The 19,066-nt window shown below is 44.6% G+C and overlaps 1 protein-coding gene across 1 annotated transcript in view; it reads right to left on the reverse strand.

Annotated features, from left to right (window-relative positions):
• CELSR3 (cadherin EGF LAG seven-pass G-type receptor 3) overlaps positions 1-19,066 on the reverse strand; it is a 690,139-nt gene that overhangs the window by 294,208 nt on the left and 376,865 nt on the right. The window contains exon 3 of the mRNA XM_086948740.1: positions 2,292-2,514. Coding sequence (XP_086804866.1) covers positions 2,292-2,514 — 223 coding nt within the window. The remainder of the gene's footprint in view (positions 1-2,291; positions 2,515-19,066) is intronic.

Genomic DNA, 19,066 nt, shown 5'->3' on the forward strand with positions numbered 1-19,066 from the left:
CATGGAACCAATAAATGAAGACTTGGATAATACAACATGGCTACCAGTGTCTCTACGTACAGGGCACAACACACTGGATTTTAATAGGCAACAGTTCTGTAGTGTCCTGGTTGGATGAGGCTGAAATCTCTAAGGTGTTGAAATCTCACAAATATCCTAACATTTTAAAAAACAGGATACTTTCAAGCTGGCATTAATGACTTCCATCTTATGATCTACAGCTTGAAAGCAGCCTGCTCTTTCCAAGTGAAACTGAAGGACTCTGGATTCATCGTGGGGGTGCCAAGATTCCCCAGTCTAGAAAGTATGAAGGCCATATTTCAAGCGAATGGTAAATGAAGAGGCCTAAATTCCTGACTCTGGGTACTGGAACGGGGACGGTTCATCGGGAGGGGGAACAGACAGAAGCCTCCTTGCCGACTATGAGCTCAACTTTGTCTGTAGTGTTTTTACAGTGCATCCATTCAACAACCTACAGCAAGTGGGACAACAAGTAAACAGGAGTGGCAGTTTCCGATGAGTCTAGCTGGAACAGGGTCTGAGTGTAGTTAGAGTATGTCATGAACGTGAGAACACAGGAGTGACAATTTTATTGTATGATTAATAAAAATCTTTACAATGTTAGTACAGATTCTCCAAAAAAAGCATTACTAAAAAAAGCTATATCTGAGTGAGAAAAGCGGTTTAAAGAAGTTAAAATGCCTTAAGAACAACTTTTAAAAACAGTATTATCAAATTACATTTGATACACAAAGAAGTATTTGAGATTAGACCGCAGGAGTGAATAAGACTAAGGTCTAAATTAAACAGAGTCTGAGCCAGAGAAGACCTCGTAGAAACACCACGAAGGACAGGGTTACAAGAGGATCTAAAGGGAGGAAGATGGATGGATGGAACACAATCAGTCAAACATGAACCAATCCAGGACAAAGCGCTGCCCAGAGGCCAATGACTGCCAGAATTTAATATATAAAGCTGATACTGTAAATCTATATTATTAGTTATGAAATTGTTTCTTTAATGATTCATTTTCTCTTTTAATGGTTTTAACAAATGAATTGTTTATCGTAAGATTCTGTGTGATCTTTCTTACATATTAAATAAATAAAAACATAAGGACATAGCTGTCGATAGTTCCAAGAAACCTTCCAAAGAGTGAAAGTGCAATTTACAAATATGCCAGTTATGTTACATATAAGTTTAAAGCCGGAGTTGGTGAAGTCGAATTGGGATCATCAAAAAACTCATTTCAGAGTTCCCGGACTTCTGAATTTTCTGTAGTGTCTGGTGGATGAAAGGGGGAGGGAGCGGTGGGGCAGAAGGGATCCTGGAACCTGCAAATAGAAGTTTAGATAAAGGATACAAAGACAATCAGATATAGGTGCAGGATGCTACGTATACCATGCCTTATCAATGCCTACTGTGAGGGTACCATGCAATATGTACCAAGAAAGACTTCTGTGGTGCAGTACTTTAACTTATATGAAATTTACAAAGCAGCTGGCTATCACCCCCTATGACATCTCCATCAACCTCGAGTCAGAAATACATGGTCAGGCAGGTCCTGCGACCTAGGCATGAGACAACTGATATACAGATCAAAGGTGGGGTGGCAGGTAACCAGCAGAACCAATGTGCGAACAGGAAAAACCCAGATTCATCCCACAGATAGGCAGCAGCACCACAATGGTCTGGGGAGGTTGGCATCAATAAAGCGCACATGGCCAGAGAGGCGCGCATTTACAAAACACCATAAAGTGAGATGCCACATGAAGTTAGGAACAGTAAGACAATCAGGACACAGCACACGCAGTGATCATGCAATGCCTGTGCCGGACATCCTGACACGTTACTCACTGGCCCTCACTGTGTCCACGCATGGTTGGGATCCACCTGCATTGGTTATCAGGTGGGAGTAATTAATGACTCCATGAATAGGCCCACATTCCTCTTCCTAAAAAGGATCTATGAATTGTTTTATGATGCTCCAAGAAACGTATATATAATGGCGCTCACATCGATTGTACTTTGAGAAAGTGCTCGGACCCGCTTCTGTAACTGTGCTGCCTGCCATAGTGTTTAATTAAGGCAACTGTTCCTGTTTTGCCAAATGCCTCTCGTCTTTGCTTTTTCAATGTAAATTCACATTCGAGCAACAAGGGTAACAGTGTTTATTAGGTGCCACCCCCTATATAGGAAACCTGGCATTGTATACATAGCTCTACACCCCATGCTGACTTCCACTGTAGGCCCACACTGAAGTAACAAGAACATGTGAGAGGTTGACTTACGAGAGGGACAGGCTCATGTGGAACCTTTGGCGCAGTCCTCTGAACATGACGAAGGAGTTGGGTGGGAAAGAGCGGGTGGAGAGTTCACAGTAGGGCTTCTCGAAACCCCCCGAAGGGCACTGGCACTGGAAACCCCCTTCCGCCAGGTTGGTGCAGGTTCCGCCATTCCGGCACACCCCAGGGAAACAGAGGCCCACCTTGCTGTCCACCTCACAGTTGTCACCTATGGAGAAAGAAGAGAGATGAAGACTCTAGTAATGGCTGCAATGAAGTCGGTGCGTGCAATTAAGCTAGGGCAACATACTTTTTTTAAAAAAAAAATTATTTTAAAAAGTTTTATATAGCTCTGGCTAGATCCGGAGGTATCCGAGCGCTTTACATGAGCATAAGATCATAGTTACAGGTTACATTGTTACAAAGGTTACACAGTTCTTAGAGCATGGCAACATAGTTACTTGTAAGGTTGAGATAAACAATAAGCACAAATACGTAAGGGGAAAAGCAGGCAAGGTGAGAAACTCAGGGAAGGGGGGTTGGAGCAGGGGAAGTAGACAGATAATGAAGGCGGGAAAGAGGAGGGGAGGGGAGGGTGAGAGACACAGCATGGGGAGAGGAGGGGAAGGGTGACGGGGACACAAACCGGTAGACGAGTCAAGGCAACGTCCAAAGTCCAGTAAGCTGTGATCCCAGGGGAAGTGGTATCCCTTCCCTATCTCTATTGCGAGAGGCTCCCTTTACACAGTGGACTCTCTCAGAGGGGTCTCTGAGACTCCAAGGCCTACATACTGGATCCTTCCCCAAAAAGGGGAGAGGGAGTGCTTTGGCAAGGGGTGCCATAACATACCTCAAGTGTGTGTGGCTCCCTTGGCGCAGTGGACTCACTCAGCGGGTTCGCTGAGACTCCAGAGTATAAATATTGGATCTTTCCCCAACAAGGAGAGAAGGAGTGCTTAGTCAAAAGGGCACAAAGGACAGGGGTTAGGCAGAGTAGCAGTCAAGGGGAGAGAGGATAGGAGCTAGCGAAGAGACAATAAGGAGAGACAAATAGAAGTCTGCCTAAAGACTGACTGGGTAGGTGACGACCAAGAAAGGAATCCACTGCCCATCTCCCCTACAGCTAAACCAAGTAGCTCCATCGGGCATCAGACAAAATAGTTCAGTCTTAATACATTGAGAGAGGAGGGAGGGAGAGACATAAATAGAGGGAGGATGCGGTTGGAGATGACAGGAGAGACGAAAGGAAGTGCAACAATGTGGTTCAACAATATACCAGAAAAAGATCAACAAGTAAACATTATATCAAACAATCAGCAATACAATTAGGGGAGGAGAGAAAGGAGAGGGAAAGTAGTGGGGTGTAGGGGAGGAGGTAAAGTGAGGATAAGGGAAGAGACAACCGTAAGACATAATTCACTAGACGCCTTTTTGATTTTTATGATATACATTGTTGAAAGGAAAGTGAGCGGCTTAACAAGATCAGCAATGACAAAGCCAATAAGTCTCACAATTTTTTTTAAAAAACAATGGCCTTTGAGACCAAGAAGCAAAGACAACCAAAGTAGGCGACTATAACTTCAGTTGAATACAATGCATATTGTTTTCTACTTAAAATATTGTGTTTAATTCATGTTTTCTTTTTTGAATATTTTAAATTGCAAGTTACCACACCAGAATTCATTTGTATGTCGCATTGGAAGCAGTGCAAGATGCAGCTTAATATATATAACCGAGACTAAATTATGGTGATACATGCTGCCCTTACGAAGCAGTCCTGCACACACCCATACGTCTGCTAAGTGAGTGAAGTTGCAGTTAACTTTGAGGTGCGCTAAGCCTTTATTATGTCGGCTTGAACACTGTGCGGAAACTGGAGAGTAACTTTGGCATTAGATGAATATTTTGAAGAATGAACTTCTGGGCTAACATTGTCTTTTAAGATGCACAGATTTTATTTACTCATTATATGTTTCCTTAATTTCAGGCCAATTCTAAGATTTGCATTGCACCTAGTTTTTCTAGTGAAATTTGCGGGGGGAAAAATGGGAGAGCAGTGGTCCTTCACAACTTGCAATATCAGTTCAGTCGATAACTTGAAGGAACAAGCTGTACTTACTAATGCAGGTTGCAGTACCTTACACTGTTAATAGAGGTCCTTCAAGTTAGATACTTGTGTTTCCTGATTTAGGCAGCAGTACCTTATGTCCTAGCTAGAGATCCCATAAGCTTAACTTGCCCTATTTCTCGAAGCCTCCACCTCATGGCAAGTGTAAGATACACTCACTACAAAAGTAGATGTAGGTTATGATGGTAGTTTATGCATGGTAAATATGGAAGCTTAGGTATGCTAGGTAGGTTAAGCCTGGCATGGTAGGCTTACGTACTGAAGGTAGGTATGGTATACTAGGTATAGGATGTTTGGTACTGTAGGTAAGTAAGTTACTTTAGGAAAGTAGGTATGCTATGTAGGCTTAAACATTGTATGTAAGCTAGTTATCAAAGGCTAGGCATAGTTGGAATGTTAGGTGTGGGAGGCTAGTGATGGTATGTACTTTAAGTTAGGTAAAGTTGATTAAGTATGTTAGGCAGATAGGGTAGATTAGCTATGACTGGTAGGTATGTTTTGTGGGTTTGGTAGGTATGATATGTTAGATATGCTAGGTTAGGTATTGTAGGTAAGTTAGTATGAAAGGTAAATACAGTAGGTACAAAAGTTATTGTGGGGCAGTTATGCTAGGAAATGTGAAGTAGATTGACTAGTGCATGTTTGGTTGGTAGGCATGATAGGTAGGTATGGTAGGTTAGGTATACTAGGTAGCTATAGGAGTGACCTAATTAGTTTCTGTCCAAACAACTTTCAAGCCAGGAATTCTTGAATATTCTGTTTCTGCACTTAGGTAAGGTTTCCAGCATCTTTGTCAAGATGCAGCATCGCATAAAAAGCCCGCTGCCTAGCAATCAAGGTCATCTATATCAAGGTGCAGCATTGCATAAAAAGCCAGCAGCCTAATAATCAGCGTCTTCTTTGCTAAGGTGCAGCATCAGATAAAAAGCCAGCTGCCGAGCAATCGGCGTCTTGTTTGTCAAGGTGCAGCATCGCATAAAAAGCCCACTGCTTAGCAACCAGCGTCTTCTTTATCAAGGTGCAGCATCGCATAAAAAGGCAGCTGCCTAGCAATCTGCATCATCTTTGTCACGGTGTAGCATTGCATAAAAAGGCCACTGTTTAGCAATCAGCGTCTTCTTTGTCAAGGTGCAGCATTACATAAAAAGTCCTCTGCCTAGCAATCAGCGTCTTCTTTGCCAAGATACAGCATCATGTAAAAAGCCCGCTGCCTGGCAATCAGCATCTTCTTTATGATGTTGCAGCATCAATCCACGTCTTCTTTGTCAAGGTGCAGCATCACATAAAAAGCCCGCTGCCTAGCAATCAGCGTCTCCTTTGTCAAGGTGCAGCATCGCATAAAAAGCCAGCTGCCTAGCAAACAGTGTCATCTTTGTCAAGGTGTAGCATCGCATAAAAAGCCCACTGCTTAGCAATCAGCGTCTTCTTTCTCAAGGTGTAGCATCGCATAAAAAGCCCACTGCTTAGCAATCAGCGTCTTTTTTCTCAAGGTGCTGCATCACATAAAAACCCAGCTGCCTAGCAATCAGCGTCTTCTTTGCCAAGATGCAGCAACTTGTACAAAGCCTGCTGCTTAGCAATCAGCGTCTTCTTTGCCAAGCTTCAGCATCGGATAAAAAGCCAGCTGCCTAGCAATCAGTATCTTCTTTGTCAAGGTACAGCTTCGCATAAAAAGTCCACTGCTTAGCAATCAGCGTATTCTTTGTCAAAGTGCAACATCGCATAAAAAGCCAGCTGCCTAGCAATCAGCGTCATCTTTGTTAAGGTGTAGCATTGCATAAAAAGCCCACTGCTTAGGAATCAGCGTCTTCTTTGTCAAGGTGCAGCATCGCATAAAAAGCCAGCTGCCTAGCAATCAGAGTCTTCTTTGCTAAGCTCCAGCATCATGTAAAAAGCCTGCTGCCTAGCAATCAGCGTCTTTGCCAAGGTGCAGGATCGGATAAAAAGCCTGCTGCCTAGCAATCAGCATCTTCTTTGTCAAGGTACAGCTTCGCATAAAAAGCCCACTGCTTAGCAATCAGCGTATTCTTTGTCAATGTGCAACATTGCATAAAAAGCCAGCTGCCTAGCAATCAGCATCATCTTTGTCAAAGTGTAGCAGCGCATAAAAAGCCCACTGCTTAGGAATAAGCGTCTTCTTAGTCAAGATGCAGCATCGCATAAAAAGCCAGCTGCCTAGCAATCAGCGTTTTCTTTGTCAAGGTGCAGCATCGCATAAAAATACGCTGCCTAGCAATCAGCGTCTTCTTTGTCACGATGCAACATCACAGAAAAAGCCAACTGCCCAGCAATCAGCATCTTCTTTATCAAGTTTTTTCATATAGGACTAAAAAACGGGCGTAACAGGACCCATTTAATGCCCAACTTTCATCATCTAGTACAACAAAGGAACAGATGTTAATAGCTCACAACAACTTGTAACCTACTCAGACTAGTAATAGCACCAACCATACCGGAGGAAAACTACACGAATAAAGTACATGATGCACATCTATTTTTAAACAAGCGTTGGCAAGTTTGTGTACGTGATCTATTGAGGAGTTTGTGTACGTGGTTGTTTGGATGAGTGAACGTGAGAATAAGTAAACGTTTTTTTGGAGGGGTGATTGCACAGAAGGAGAAATAAGAGAATGACTACATGGATAATTAATTGATACATGGATGGATGGAGAATGGGTGCATGGATAGATGGATGCGGAATGAGTGCATGGATAGATAGATAGATGGAAGGAGAATGAGTGGATGGATGGATGGAGAATGAGTACATGGATGGATGGAGACTACGTGCATGGATGGATGGATGGAGAATGAGTGCATGGATGGATGGTTGGGTGGAGAATGAGTGCATGGATGGATGGAGAATGAGTGAATGGATGGATGGAGAATGAGTGCATGGATGGATGTAGAATAAGTGCATGGATGGATGGATGGAGAATGAGGTCATGGATGGAAGGAGAATAAGTGCATGGATGGAGAATGAGTTCATGGATGGATAGAGAATAAGTGCATGGATGGAGAATGAGTTCATAGATGGAGAATGAGTGCATGGATGGAGAATGAGTTCATGGATGGATAGAGAATAAGTGCATGGATGGAGAATGAGTTCATAGATGGAGAATGAGTGCATGGATGGATAGAGAATAAGTGCATGGATGGAGAATGAGTTCATAGATGGAGAATGAGTGCATGGATGGATAGAGAATAAGTGCATGGATGGAGAATGAGTTCATAGATGGAGAATGAGTGCATGGATGGATAGAGAATGAGTGCGTGGATGGAGAATAAGTGCTTGGATGGATGCATGGAGAATTAGTTCATGGATGAAGAATGAGTGCATGGATGGATGGTTGGATGGAGAATGAGTGCATGGATGGATGGATAGAGAATGAGTCCATGGATGGAGAATGAGTGCATGGATGGATAAAAACATGTTACACCAGATTTTGCAGGCAGAAGTAGAATTATCTCAGTAAAATAGCAGCGATGACCCATAACCTGCCAGTGAAATCGTTATACTAGGGTAGGTCCGGTCGTGCTAAAAGTGCATATAACAGATTACGAACTACTAACTTCATAACGCCATAAGCGTTACTCCAGAGGAGAACGGCGCCGTGGCAAGACGGCCTAAAATCTGCTAAGAGTTTCTACCATTACGTCAGTATATACACTTAGCACATGTTCACATTGGCACCATCAATAAATTAATACAATAGGCATTTTTTGATTTGCCCCATTATGCTGTATCTTTAGTGCATTTTTAGATTCGCCCCATTATGCTGCATCTTTAGTGCATTTTTAGATTTGCCCCAATCCGTTGTGATCTTTACTGCATTTTTAGATTTGCCCCAATGCGCTGTTATCTTTAGTGCATTTTTAGATTTGCCCCATGATGCGGTAATCTTTAGTGCATTGTTAGATTTGCCCCATTGCACTGTGATCTGGTGCATTTTTTAGATTTGCCCCAAAACGCTGTAATCATTAGTGCATTTTTAGATCTGTCCCATTAGGCTGCAATCTTTCATGCATTTTAGGATTTGTTCCATTCCACTGTAATCTTTAGTGCATTTTTAGATTTTCACCATTACGCTGTGATCTTTAGTGCCTATTTTAGATTTGCCCCATTATGGAGTAATCTTTAGTGCATTTTTAGATGTGCCCATTGTGCTGTGATCGTTAGTGCATTTTTAGATTTGCCCAAAAACGCTGTAATCATTAGTGCACTTTAAGATTTGCCTCAAAACACTGTAATCTTTAGTGCATTTTTAGACCTGCCCCATTGCGCTGTGATCTTTAGTGCATTTTTAGATTTGGCCCAAATCGCTGTAATCATTAGTGTCATGTCCTTTAGGCTAGCCCTGTCATGTATACCACTATTTTCATACATTGTCCTATCCAAACGAAAATAACGATTCCAAACAAGTGACCTTTTACCTAGTAGCTTGCTCCTGTCTCTTCGACACCAGGTTTTTAATATTCTATCATAATCCCCGTACTTGACGTACATAAACATGTCCCAAGGCAAAGCAGAATTATTCTGTATAAGGGTCACCACTTTTTCATCCTTGGCCAACGGCCGGCTGTGCATAATCGTATTTGTTTGGAAAAACATTTATGAGGTTTTTCAAAACATTTATGATTGTTGACAAAACATATTGATTCTAGAAGAAACCCTGGAGTGACCACTCTAGTATATAGGACCCCCATTCCCCCGTACAAATCAAAGGAGAATTCCTTCCACGGGGTCCTGAATGCTGACTCTGCGACATGCAGCGGTATGACAATCCTTGCAGGGTGTCGTCCTCGGAGCATCGACATGGTTCGTCATTCTCTACCGTCAGATGATGGGGTTGGAGCTTCCCAAGGGGATTCTTGGCTACATACACATATGCACATATACATGCTACACCTACATATCTAGGCTAGGTACACTTATGCAAAATTACGTTGGGAGCGTATTTTAGGAGTACGCAAATGCTACTGTTTTATCTGAACTGTATATGTTTATCTTTTTAGCACTATGGTAGAAATGACTCTACTGCTTACCATATTAGCACTTGCGATTTCTTTTGTTTGCTTCTGTATCCTGATTGTCGCAGCAAATATGTTTTACACAAGATTGTCGTTGGAGCAATAGATACTTATTAATAATGTCCCAATCACTATCTTGTGTATTTCCTGAGAATAAGCAAGCACGAGTGACTGAACGAAAAGTACTGCACTGTTTTCCACGATCCCTGAGGAATCAAGGTTTGTTATGTTCAGTGGTTGCCAGAAACTACCTACACCACTGTCGAATACAGGGGGGTGGTAGTGGCACTGTAGAGCTAGCTGGTCTAATGGCTGACATATCGTGTGGGAGTGTCCAAAGCAGGGCCGGCCTTAGGCATGTGCAAACTGTGCACCTGCACAGGGCCACCAAAACCCCAGGGGCCTTCAAGCCAATATATATCCTTAATATAATAATCCTCTGAGGATGGATACATATTTGCGTGGCGGCCCCTGGCAGGGATTTGGTTCCACTTCTTAACACCCTGACCCGCCTCCTGAGCTCCGGGGGGCTCTGCCCCGCCCCCCTCTTCCGGAGGCCCCTACCTACGCTCCCTGCCCAGGGCCACCATGAGCCTAGAGCCGCCCCTGTCCAAAGTCTGTTTGTACAGTTTAGGTCATCTAAAGCGCGCAGGTCCTGGGGATTCCTAGGAACTACACGACATTAGTGCATTTTTAGATTTGTCCCATTATGCTGAAATCTTTAGTGCATTTTAAGATTTGTTCCATTACGCTGCAATCTTTAGTACATTTGGCCTTGGAGAATGTGTAGACAGAATCCCAAGAAGCAAAGACTAACAATCAACATTTCAGTGTGTTTTCGGAATAATGGCACAAAAGAAAATGTGCAATGTACAGCAGTGCAAAGCAGACATCTTAATTTCCACAGTACTGAAAATGAGAGATAACCATAGTGGGTGCACCAAGGGACCTCACAACATGTGGTGGGTTGAAAAGGGATGGAAGAGTGTAACCCTTCAGGCTGATTTAGAGGCCCCATCTGTCTGATGCAATCTGTCGCCAGCCAAAGAGAAAGTGTTTGATCTACGAGCTGGTTGTGAGCTTCTAAGTGCAAGCTAAAGCAGCTTGAGGGGCTGTTGCTGCAGGGCTGGTGGACTGAGCATCTGAGAGGATTAGTCAGTGGCGGTGCGTCCATTGAGGGCGTTGGGGCGTTGCCCCACAAGCCGCCTGCGCTCGCAGCTCCCTCAGCGTCTCTGAACTTAAGTAAACTCTCAGTTTACTTAAGTTCCGAGACACTGAGGGAGAACTGAGTCTGACAATCATGTCAGTCAGCATGACGTCGGACCGCCCACCCCCTGCAGAGTCCGAAGGGGGTGGGTGGTCCGACGTCATGTTGACTGACATGATTGTCAGGCCAGGGGCAGCATGCAGCAGCAAAAGTGCACATGAGTGGGGACGGAGGGCAAATTTTTACGCCGTGCCCACTCATGCGCACTAGTGTCTGCTCTGTATTGCGCATGCCCATTAGGAGAGCGAGGGTCGATCTCCTAATGGGCAGGCGGGCAGAGCGTAACCCTGGTATGGGTCAATCCTGGCGCTGGAGACACGCCAGGATTGGCTGAGAGGGGTTGCCACTTGCCAGTGATGCAGGTGTTGTGTAGGCGCCAACAAACGGACCCAAGGCGGCGTGGACCTGCGCAGGTAGGATAGATTTTTATTTTATTTTAAAACTCCCCCCTCGGCCCCCACCCCCGCGCGATTAATATCCCCTTTTGGAGGCTTCCGCTAACAGCGCCAAAGTGCAGATTAGTGTAGCAGGAGCATTGACCAACTGAGCTGCCTTTCCTTTTTTAATTTTCAAAATTCTGTCTATAAGCACCCAGTTGTCTGTTACTCTAAGAGCTGTGCTATGGGGGTGGGGGCACGAGGGGACAGGGGAGGCGGCTCTCGACTGGAATTGCAAGAGCGCGACAATCAATCCTGGGTCAAAGGCAGTTTTATTGTCCCAGCAGACGGGAGACAACTCATAATATTATAGTTTCGTTTGTTTCCGATGTAGTTGTTGATTGGGCATGTAAGGAGTTGTTAAAGTACTTGAAAAATTCTCGATATTTGAGCACTTTTCAATTAAAATTGGAAATATGCATTTTTACAAACCAAATAAACTTCAATTCCAGTTTCCCTTACTCTTCTTTGCCTGTCTCCCTTTACCATTCTCGGTGTTTCTAAAACCCCTCTCATTCTATCACCGCTTTCCCCCCTTCTCTCAGTGTCAGCATGCCCACCCCGGGGCCTATATTTGTAGATCATTCATTTTGCCCATCTGTTAGCATGTCACCCCTCCCTCTCAGCTTGATACTGCTTTTCACTCCCCACTCTGTTTGTCACCCCACATCTACACCTCTCGGAGGTTGCGACCTCTATCCCTTTCTCAGCCTGACAGGCCCTAATTGCCTTTTCTCAGTGCCATCCACACTCCCAGCATGTAATCTCGCCCCCTCTCTCAGCCTGCCGCACCTTGCACACTCATTCTCGTCATATAAGAATCCCACCCTGCTTTCATTCATTCACCCACTAATTTCAGATAGTAACCTCTCCTCCCTGCCTGTATTATATCTTCCTGATACGAGTGTACCCTCTCCCTCTACAGTACCTTCATCAGCCTGTCACACTATCTTTCTGTTTGCTTTTTTAAATTCAAAATATATTTTTCACACAACTGTACTACATTTGATGTTTGCAATTCTGTTTTGGGCTAATTCACTAATTATGATGATAACCATACTTGGCCTTTAGACTTTTGCGGTTGAATACGTTTCAGTTGAGCATCTACAGACAATTTGAATTCTAGTGTAGTGTGTGCTACGTAGTCGCTAGTAATTTGCTTGAAAATGCACCATTTATCCAGTCTTTTTTCAAAAATGTCTCGCCCCCCCCCACACAAACCCTCCGTAGGTTGTTCGGGCTCAGTCGCTGAGCTCGCTGGCTGCAGTGCAGTACATTAATTATTTTACGCCTCACTACTTTCAAATCTCACCAGCCGCCACTGGGATTAGTGTCCCCTCTAACCCGCATACTGTTGCCTGATCTCCATCTCCTACCCTGAAAGGAATGGGGTGCCTTCAGTGGAAGAGGATAAGTTAACTCTCTATAGAATCCCCTAAAGGGTCGGTTTGATTACGGAGTTGCCTGGTAGGAGCCGAAAGGCCCAAGCAACACAATGTGGCTTAATTTTCCTTATAGGGTTCCAGGGAGAAAACCATCTTCTTGCACAACAGACAAGACCTGTCAAATAACATTTCCATAAGGGTGGCATGGAAATCCCCAGAAAAAAATATATTTAATCCACTTATAGTGACAGAGGAGCACACTGGTGCTGATTGCTGAGCCTAACAATCAATGAAGTCAAAGCCAGACCGACTTACCTACTTAGCTGCATCACGGCCATCCTTAAATATCTGTGCAATGGAGGCCTAAAGCTTTACAGGGCCTGCCGGCAAGATCTTGCAAATCATGTCCCAAAGAGCGTCCGTATCCCAGCCACGCAAACAAGTGGCGTTGATTGACCTCAAGGCTAGGCTGGGGGATGGGAGCATTTGTTTCCCGAATGCCTCAATCCTTCTCGACTCTCTGTTGGGGGAAGGAGTTGGGATTTACCTTGCTGGTTAAAGCTAAAACCACCAAACTCTCAGGAGTGGGCTACTCAGTCAGGAAACCAGGGCGCCAGACTATGACGTCTCTCAACCTGCCTGTTCACTGGTGGCATAAACAAGCCTTTGCCCCCATGACATTTAATGTATCAGTCGGGGATCCATTAAAGGACAAGAAGGGCTCAGAAGAAGCTCCCAGGTTGCGGTGCCTTTGTAAGGACACTAGTTCTGACCTCCACAGCTGATAGTTGTAGATCCAAAACCTCGACTGCACGTCTAATTGCCACAGGGAAGGAAACCCTTTTATCTGTCAAGGGTCAGGGGGAATAATCCAGCCAGTTCTAGGGGATACATCCAGCCCACTGGCCTCTTGCAAGTCCATATACAAATTATCGTTGTCGTAGTGTGGAGGTAGCACATCCCACCATTAGCAATGTCATCTCCAAATGGCCGAAGGCTCTGATCAGAGCCTGAACCATAAAGCTGGTGGAGCAGCTGACAGGAGCTCCGCAGCAGGGTAGCGTTTTGTCAGAATCCAATTCCATGGGGACCGGGCACGTCAATGTGCATTCCAGGAGCAACCTTCTCGAGACACGTTTGGCCGAGTCAGACACTGGATCTGGCACAGGGTCTTTTTTTACGAAGTGGTGGCATCGCCATCAGCATTGATGTCAAAGAGAATGATGTGTGCACATATTGACATTGGAAAGGAAGTCAGCGCCGATGCCAGTGCAAAACCTCAAGCAGCTTCGTGGGGCACAGACAGTGCAGAGGATCGATCCACTGGAGACCCCTGCGGAACCTAGAGGCTCAAATGTGCGCCATAGGCAACCCGGAGAGTGTCAAAGATACGCAACATGACTACTGTGAAGGCTTGAATCTGTTGCAACATCACCGATGACCTGGAGAGTTTGGGATGCATCGGACCCAATCTCAGAAGCAGCTCCTGGGTAGATTAGAATCGAGAAGGGGTCGCACGTTGATGCCCTCGTGACTTCTCTTGAGGCAAAGCGTGGAAGGATAGGGACAACTCCCACTTGGCCTTCTTGTGTTTCTGCTTTGTCTTGGACCTGGACTTACCGTAGACTTTAACTGCGACGATGCCCTGTTGCAGGAATGGTATCAGGACCAGGAGCAAGTCCGCAAACTAGACTTCAAGAGGGATCGAGGTTTAAGAGGTTTCGTCCAGTGTTCAGAGGATACACCTTTGCTTCTCGGTCTCGGATCGTTTTTGGGTTCATGTATATTTTGATATCTGCTTTGAACAGCTCTATCAGGCTTGCAATGGTTTGATGTTCAGTGGTTCCTATTGTGTGTTACACATTCAGTCAGTCCTGGCGTTTTAGCCAACAGCACTTTACAGCCAAACTGACCAACACTGAAAGCGAAACATGTCCCACAAAGCCGAAAATGCCAGGACTAGCAGAACTTGCCTCATATTATCTGTCCAGCTGGCGGCTACAGACACCACACCCTACACCACATCTGTAAAATGTTAGCAAAAGACACCGGAGAAACCCTGGTTCAAACAACCATGTTATACAAAGATGCTTGAGGGACTCTCACAACATTGGCACACTCGGGAGTAAGTTTAATACAGATGGACAGACCAGATTTGAGGAAAAATGAGTAGGGCAGTGACTCAAAGCAGGAACTACAGAGTCCACAGAGTTGAAAACTGCTCGCAGTGAGATGTGAAATCACCAAGGGTTGGACTACTAGTCTAACCTGAATGTCTCCACCTCTCTCTGGTGTCATGGGTGGTTTTTAAAGTAACCGGTACAGTTGATAAGAAGCTGGCTGTGTTTGCAACATGCTTTTGAAGAGTCAGGTCAGCATCTAAAGAGAATCCTACAGGTTTGGTCTAGGAGGAAAAGACAGTTTTCTTCTGATGCGAGAGGCCATCAGTTTTGAATGTTTGTCACAGTGGAAATGATGATGGGTCTAATGTACAGAAGGGTTTCACGGAAGCTGTGTCTCTGGAAGAATGCATTCACACGCTAGGATCAACATTCAGTTGTATTAGGATTCAAATTTAGGTAAGCCACAACTCAGCAGATCTATGCAAAGTGATGTTCTCTTCCACAGTTTTTTTTGCTACCGAACAAGTGGGATGAACAATAAGCATGGGCGAATTTTGCGAATCTCGCGTTCGCGAATTTTGCGGATTTGCGAACTCGCAATCCGCAAAATCCGCGAATTCTCACGAATTTGCGGGTTTTTTTTTTTGTGTTAGCCTGTTTGGGACACTCTTCTTCATCACTGCCACCCTCTGTCACCACTGCCACTCTCTAGTTTACCCATGCCACCCTCTGGCTCACCCATGCCACCCTCTGTTTCATCACAGCACCCTCTGGTTGTCCAGTGTGGCAAAGCAAAGCACACCTTCCCTGCCTCAAGTGACCTGAATTAATTTGGGGCTGATTAATGTGTCACAGAACATTTTTTTAGCTGGCACCTGCTTCCTTAGTGCTTCCTGATTAGTGATCTTTTGCACTTGCTAAGTGCTTTCATTGTTGCAAAATTAGTTACAACACCTGCCCTGCCCCAACTGACAATAATGAATTAGGGGCTGATTAATGGATTTGAACTTCCAGCCTGGCTCCTGCTTGTCTCCCTTAGCTGTAATTCAGGACCTTTGTGGCATATGTGTAACTATTCTGAGGGTCAGAGCAGGGTCACATAATAGTTGCAAGTAGGCAACTGAACTCTGGAGGGGGCCCTCAGGAAGCACTACAGGAAATGGCTACTAATGATGAGCCTGAACTTTTGAACCTGGTAAGTAGTTTCAGTTTTGCTAAGATCGTATTTCTGCAATTTAGCGCTTATTCGCGGGGTGCGAAGTTGAACTGGGAAGCCGCAAACTAACGCGAACAGTGCGAGCAAGCCATAAAATCCGCTGTTCGCGGATTTGCGGATTTTGCGGGAGATTCGCAAATCTCGCGGATTGCGAATTTACCGAAAATCCGCAAAATCCGCGAGCGAAACGGATTTTCCGCCCATGCTTAATGAACAATTGACTGGAATGGCTGAGATTAGCATAATATTTGATTTTAGAGAATAAGGTACTCAGCTGCCTAGGGAAGCATTGATTTGGACTCTAGAGAAAGCAGGTTCTGTATTTAAATAGATGTGTTTAGGATATTTTCTGAGTGTTGTTCAGCCAGCCTGAGATTGTGGTAAGTACCAATTTTCCTCTGCTGTGTACACAGACGCTTTACTTTTGATTGCTTACAAATACCATGGGCTGATAGATGGAATTTCATTAATTTCCACTTGAATGTTGCTACTTCGGCCACGTAGGATTTTGTTCTTTCTCTGAACAGCTTTCTGGGTTCTCCATGTAGCTTAACACCTTGGCTGCTAGGTGTTTTCCCCCTCCTGTGCTGGAAATTGCCATTTTGCTGGTGTCATGACGAGCTCAGCTCGTCATCAGCACACGGCACCCATGGGTGATGACGAGCTGAGCTGGTCATCAGCATCGAAAGGGTTAAAGAAAAAACAAGTTCATGACCAGCTTCCAGGGCTTCAATAAGTGCAGACTTTATAAGTCTTTCCCATTCCTGGAATGGATTTTTCTAGGTTTTATGAAGTTCTGTGTGAAGGCACAAGCTTGCTCACGAATTTTCAACTCAAGATTTTGCGTTATCTGGCAATATGGCATAATATGTCATTTTATGTTATATTTGCTTCATAGCAGTTCTGCGGAGGAAGAGAGAAACTCCAGGGAATGGGGAGTGCAAAGGACCAAGTAAGAAAGTCAGAAACTGAAAAACAAAGGCTAGATTAGTAGGTTGATACAATAAGATAAAGGTATAATTTGAAAATGCCTGCATGCACAGGAAGGAGCATTTTGTCCTTAGGCTCTGTCGTGAATGTCTCCTAATCTAAGGCATGAGTCCTTCGAGAGCACCGCCTTCCAAAGTATGGCACCTTTGTTGTACAACACTGTCTGCTGGACCTTACATTAAAATAAGAATGGCCTCAGGGATGGCTCCTGAATTTGAGCGGAGGAGCATCGCCCCACAAGCCCCAGAACTGAAAAATAGAATGGAAATAAAGTTTATTTATAACCATTTTATTTTTCCGCAACCTGTCAGAATTGTCAGGACGGGCGGGGCCATTGCTGCCGAGTTGCAGCAGCAGCGCTAAAGTTTAAAATGTGCATGTCTTGCGATGGCCAGCCAGACATACACATGTTAAACTTCTCTAACTTAGCTGTCTTAGACAGCTGGGTTAGAGAAAGCGCAGACCTCCAGTACTCTTGAGAGCGCTGAGCTGGATTAGAGAAAGCGCAGACCTCCAGTACACTTGAGAGCGCTGAATGGGGCCACTCCCTCATCGCAAATTGCGAGTTGCAATTAAGGAATACCTCCCTATTCATTCCTAAGGGCCTAGAGGCCCATAGGAATGAATGGGAAGACATTCTCAATTTGCGAATCGCAATTAGCAAATCGCAAATTGAGAATGCAATTTCAAGGGTGCAGGGGTGTCCAAAGGACACCCTGTTGCACCCCTGAAATTGATCTGTGCACATATGTTACGCACACACATGCCCTTAGGGCATGTGTGTAAGCAACATGAAACTTTGAAAAATGCACAAAAGAGCATTTTTCAAAGTTTTTGCAAATTACCATGAAGTTGAACTTCATGGTAATTTGCTACTCCTATTAGCGAAATCACTAATTTTTTAACTTTGATGAATCTCAATTTGGGATTCTTAAATGCAATCGCAATTTAAGGAAGCTCAATTTAGAGATTCCTTAAATTGCGAGTTTTGCTTTTGGGATGATGCATCCCAAATGCAAAAAAAACGGTCCGAAAGGGGCAGATTCTGAGAATCTGCCCGTTTGCGACCGGTTTTTGCTTTGATGCATGTGGGCCTGTATGTTTTATTGTTTATGTATCCGCCTATTACTCTGATGCTCAGAGTGTCCACTACTCTGGTGTACAACTATTGACTCCAGCTTTAGCATGCTACTCCCATATATTGAATGATTGTTTGTTCCGACTACTGTATCCCACATACCCTATAATGTGAAGAGGTCTGATACCCTTCTGAGTCTTGTTCGTGCTATACAAAACTTTGTGAATAAATAAATAAAAATACAAACAAGTAACTTCCAAAATATAAATTATAGTTGGATCAAATATTTTTTTATTTTATTTAATTCACTGCACTGCTTAGCCCCAAGAGGCGACATGGAATTTTACGTGCTGGATTCAAGCTGGCCTGTCTGCTGAGGGGTGATGCCCCGAAACCAGTCCCAGGATGCTTGTTTCTGGTCCAGGGAGGACCCGGCTTGGCAGTTCCGGCTGTACTGGTCCAATGAGGAGCAAGGTCAAGACTGATCTGCATATGGCTGGGTCCAAACTGGGGTGGCGTAATGAGCAGAAGAACAATGGATTTAACCCAGATCTCTTGACTGGGGGTGAATATTTGATTTACTCACCATTCCGTCTATCATTTGTTGCTGCAGCACTTTTCACCCAAAGTGGGAGTGGTATGTCCAGACATGGGTCCCTTGCTCGATGTGCATCCAGTGAGATGCAAGCTAGCCTGGCTGATGAGGGGTGTTACCCCGAAACCGGTTCCAGGATGCTTGTTTCTGGTTCAGGAGGGACCCGGCATGGCAGTTCGTGCTGGGCTGTTCCTACGAGGGGCAGGGTCAAGACTGATTTGCATATGGCTGGGTCCAAACTGGGTGGAGTAGTGAGCAAAGGAACAATGGATTTAACCCAGATCGCTTGTCTGGGGGGTGAATGTTTGCTTTACTCAGCATTACGTCCATCATTTGTTGCTGCAGCTCCAAGAAGAACTGCCGAGCCCTCGAGAGAGCCTGGCGCAGAGACCCAACAACAGACAACATGACCACCCTCAAGCTCGCCACTCGAAAACACCACCAACTAATCCACACCACCAAGAAAACCGCATTCAAGGAACGACTGGACAACAACACACACAACAGCAAGGAACTCTTCAACATCGTCAAAGA

This window comes from Lissotriton vulgaris, unplaced genomic scaffold, assembly GCF_964263255.1.
Source record: "Lissotriton vulgaris unplaced genomic scaffold, aLisVul1.2 SCAFFOLD_410, whole genome shotgun sequence".
Classification (NCBI taxonomy): domain Eukaryota; kingdom Metazoa; phylum Chordata; class Amphibia; order Caudata; family Salamandridae; genus Lissotriton; species Lissotriton vulgaris.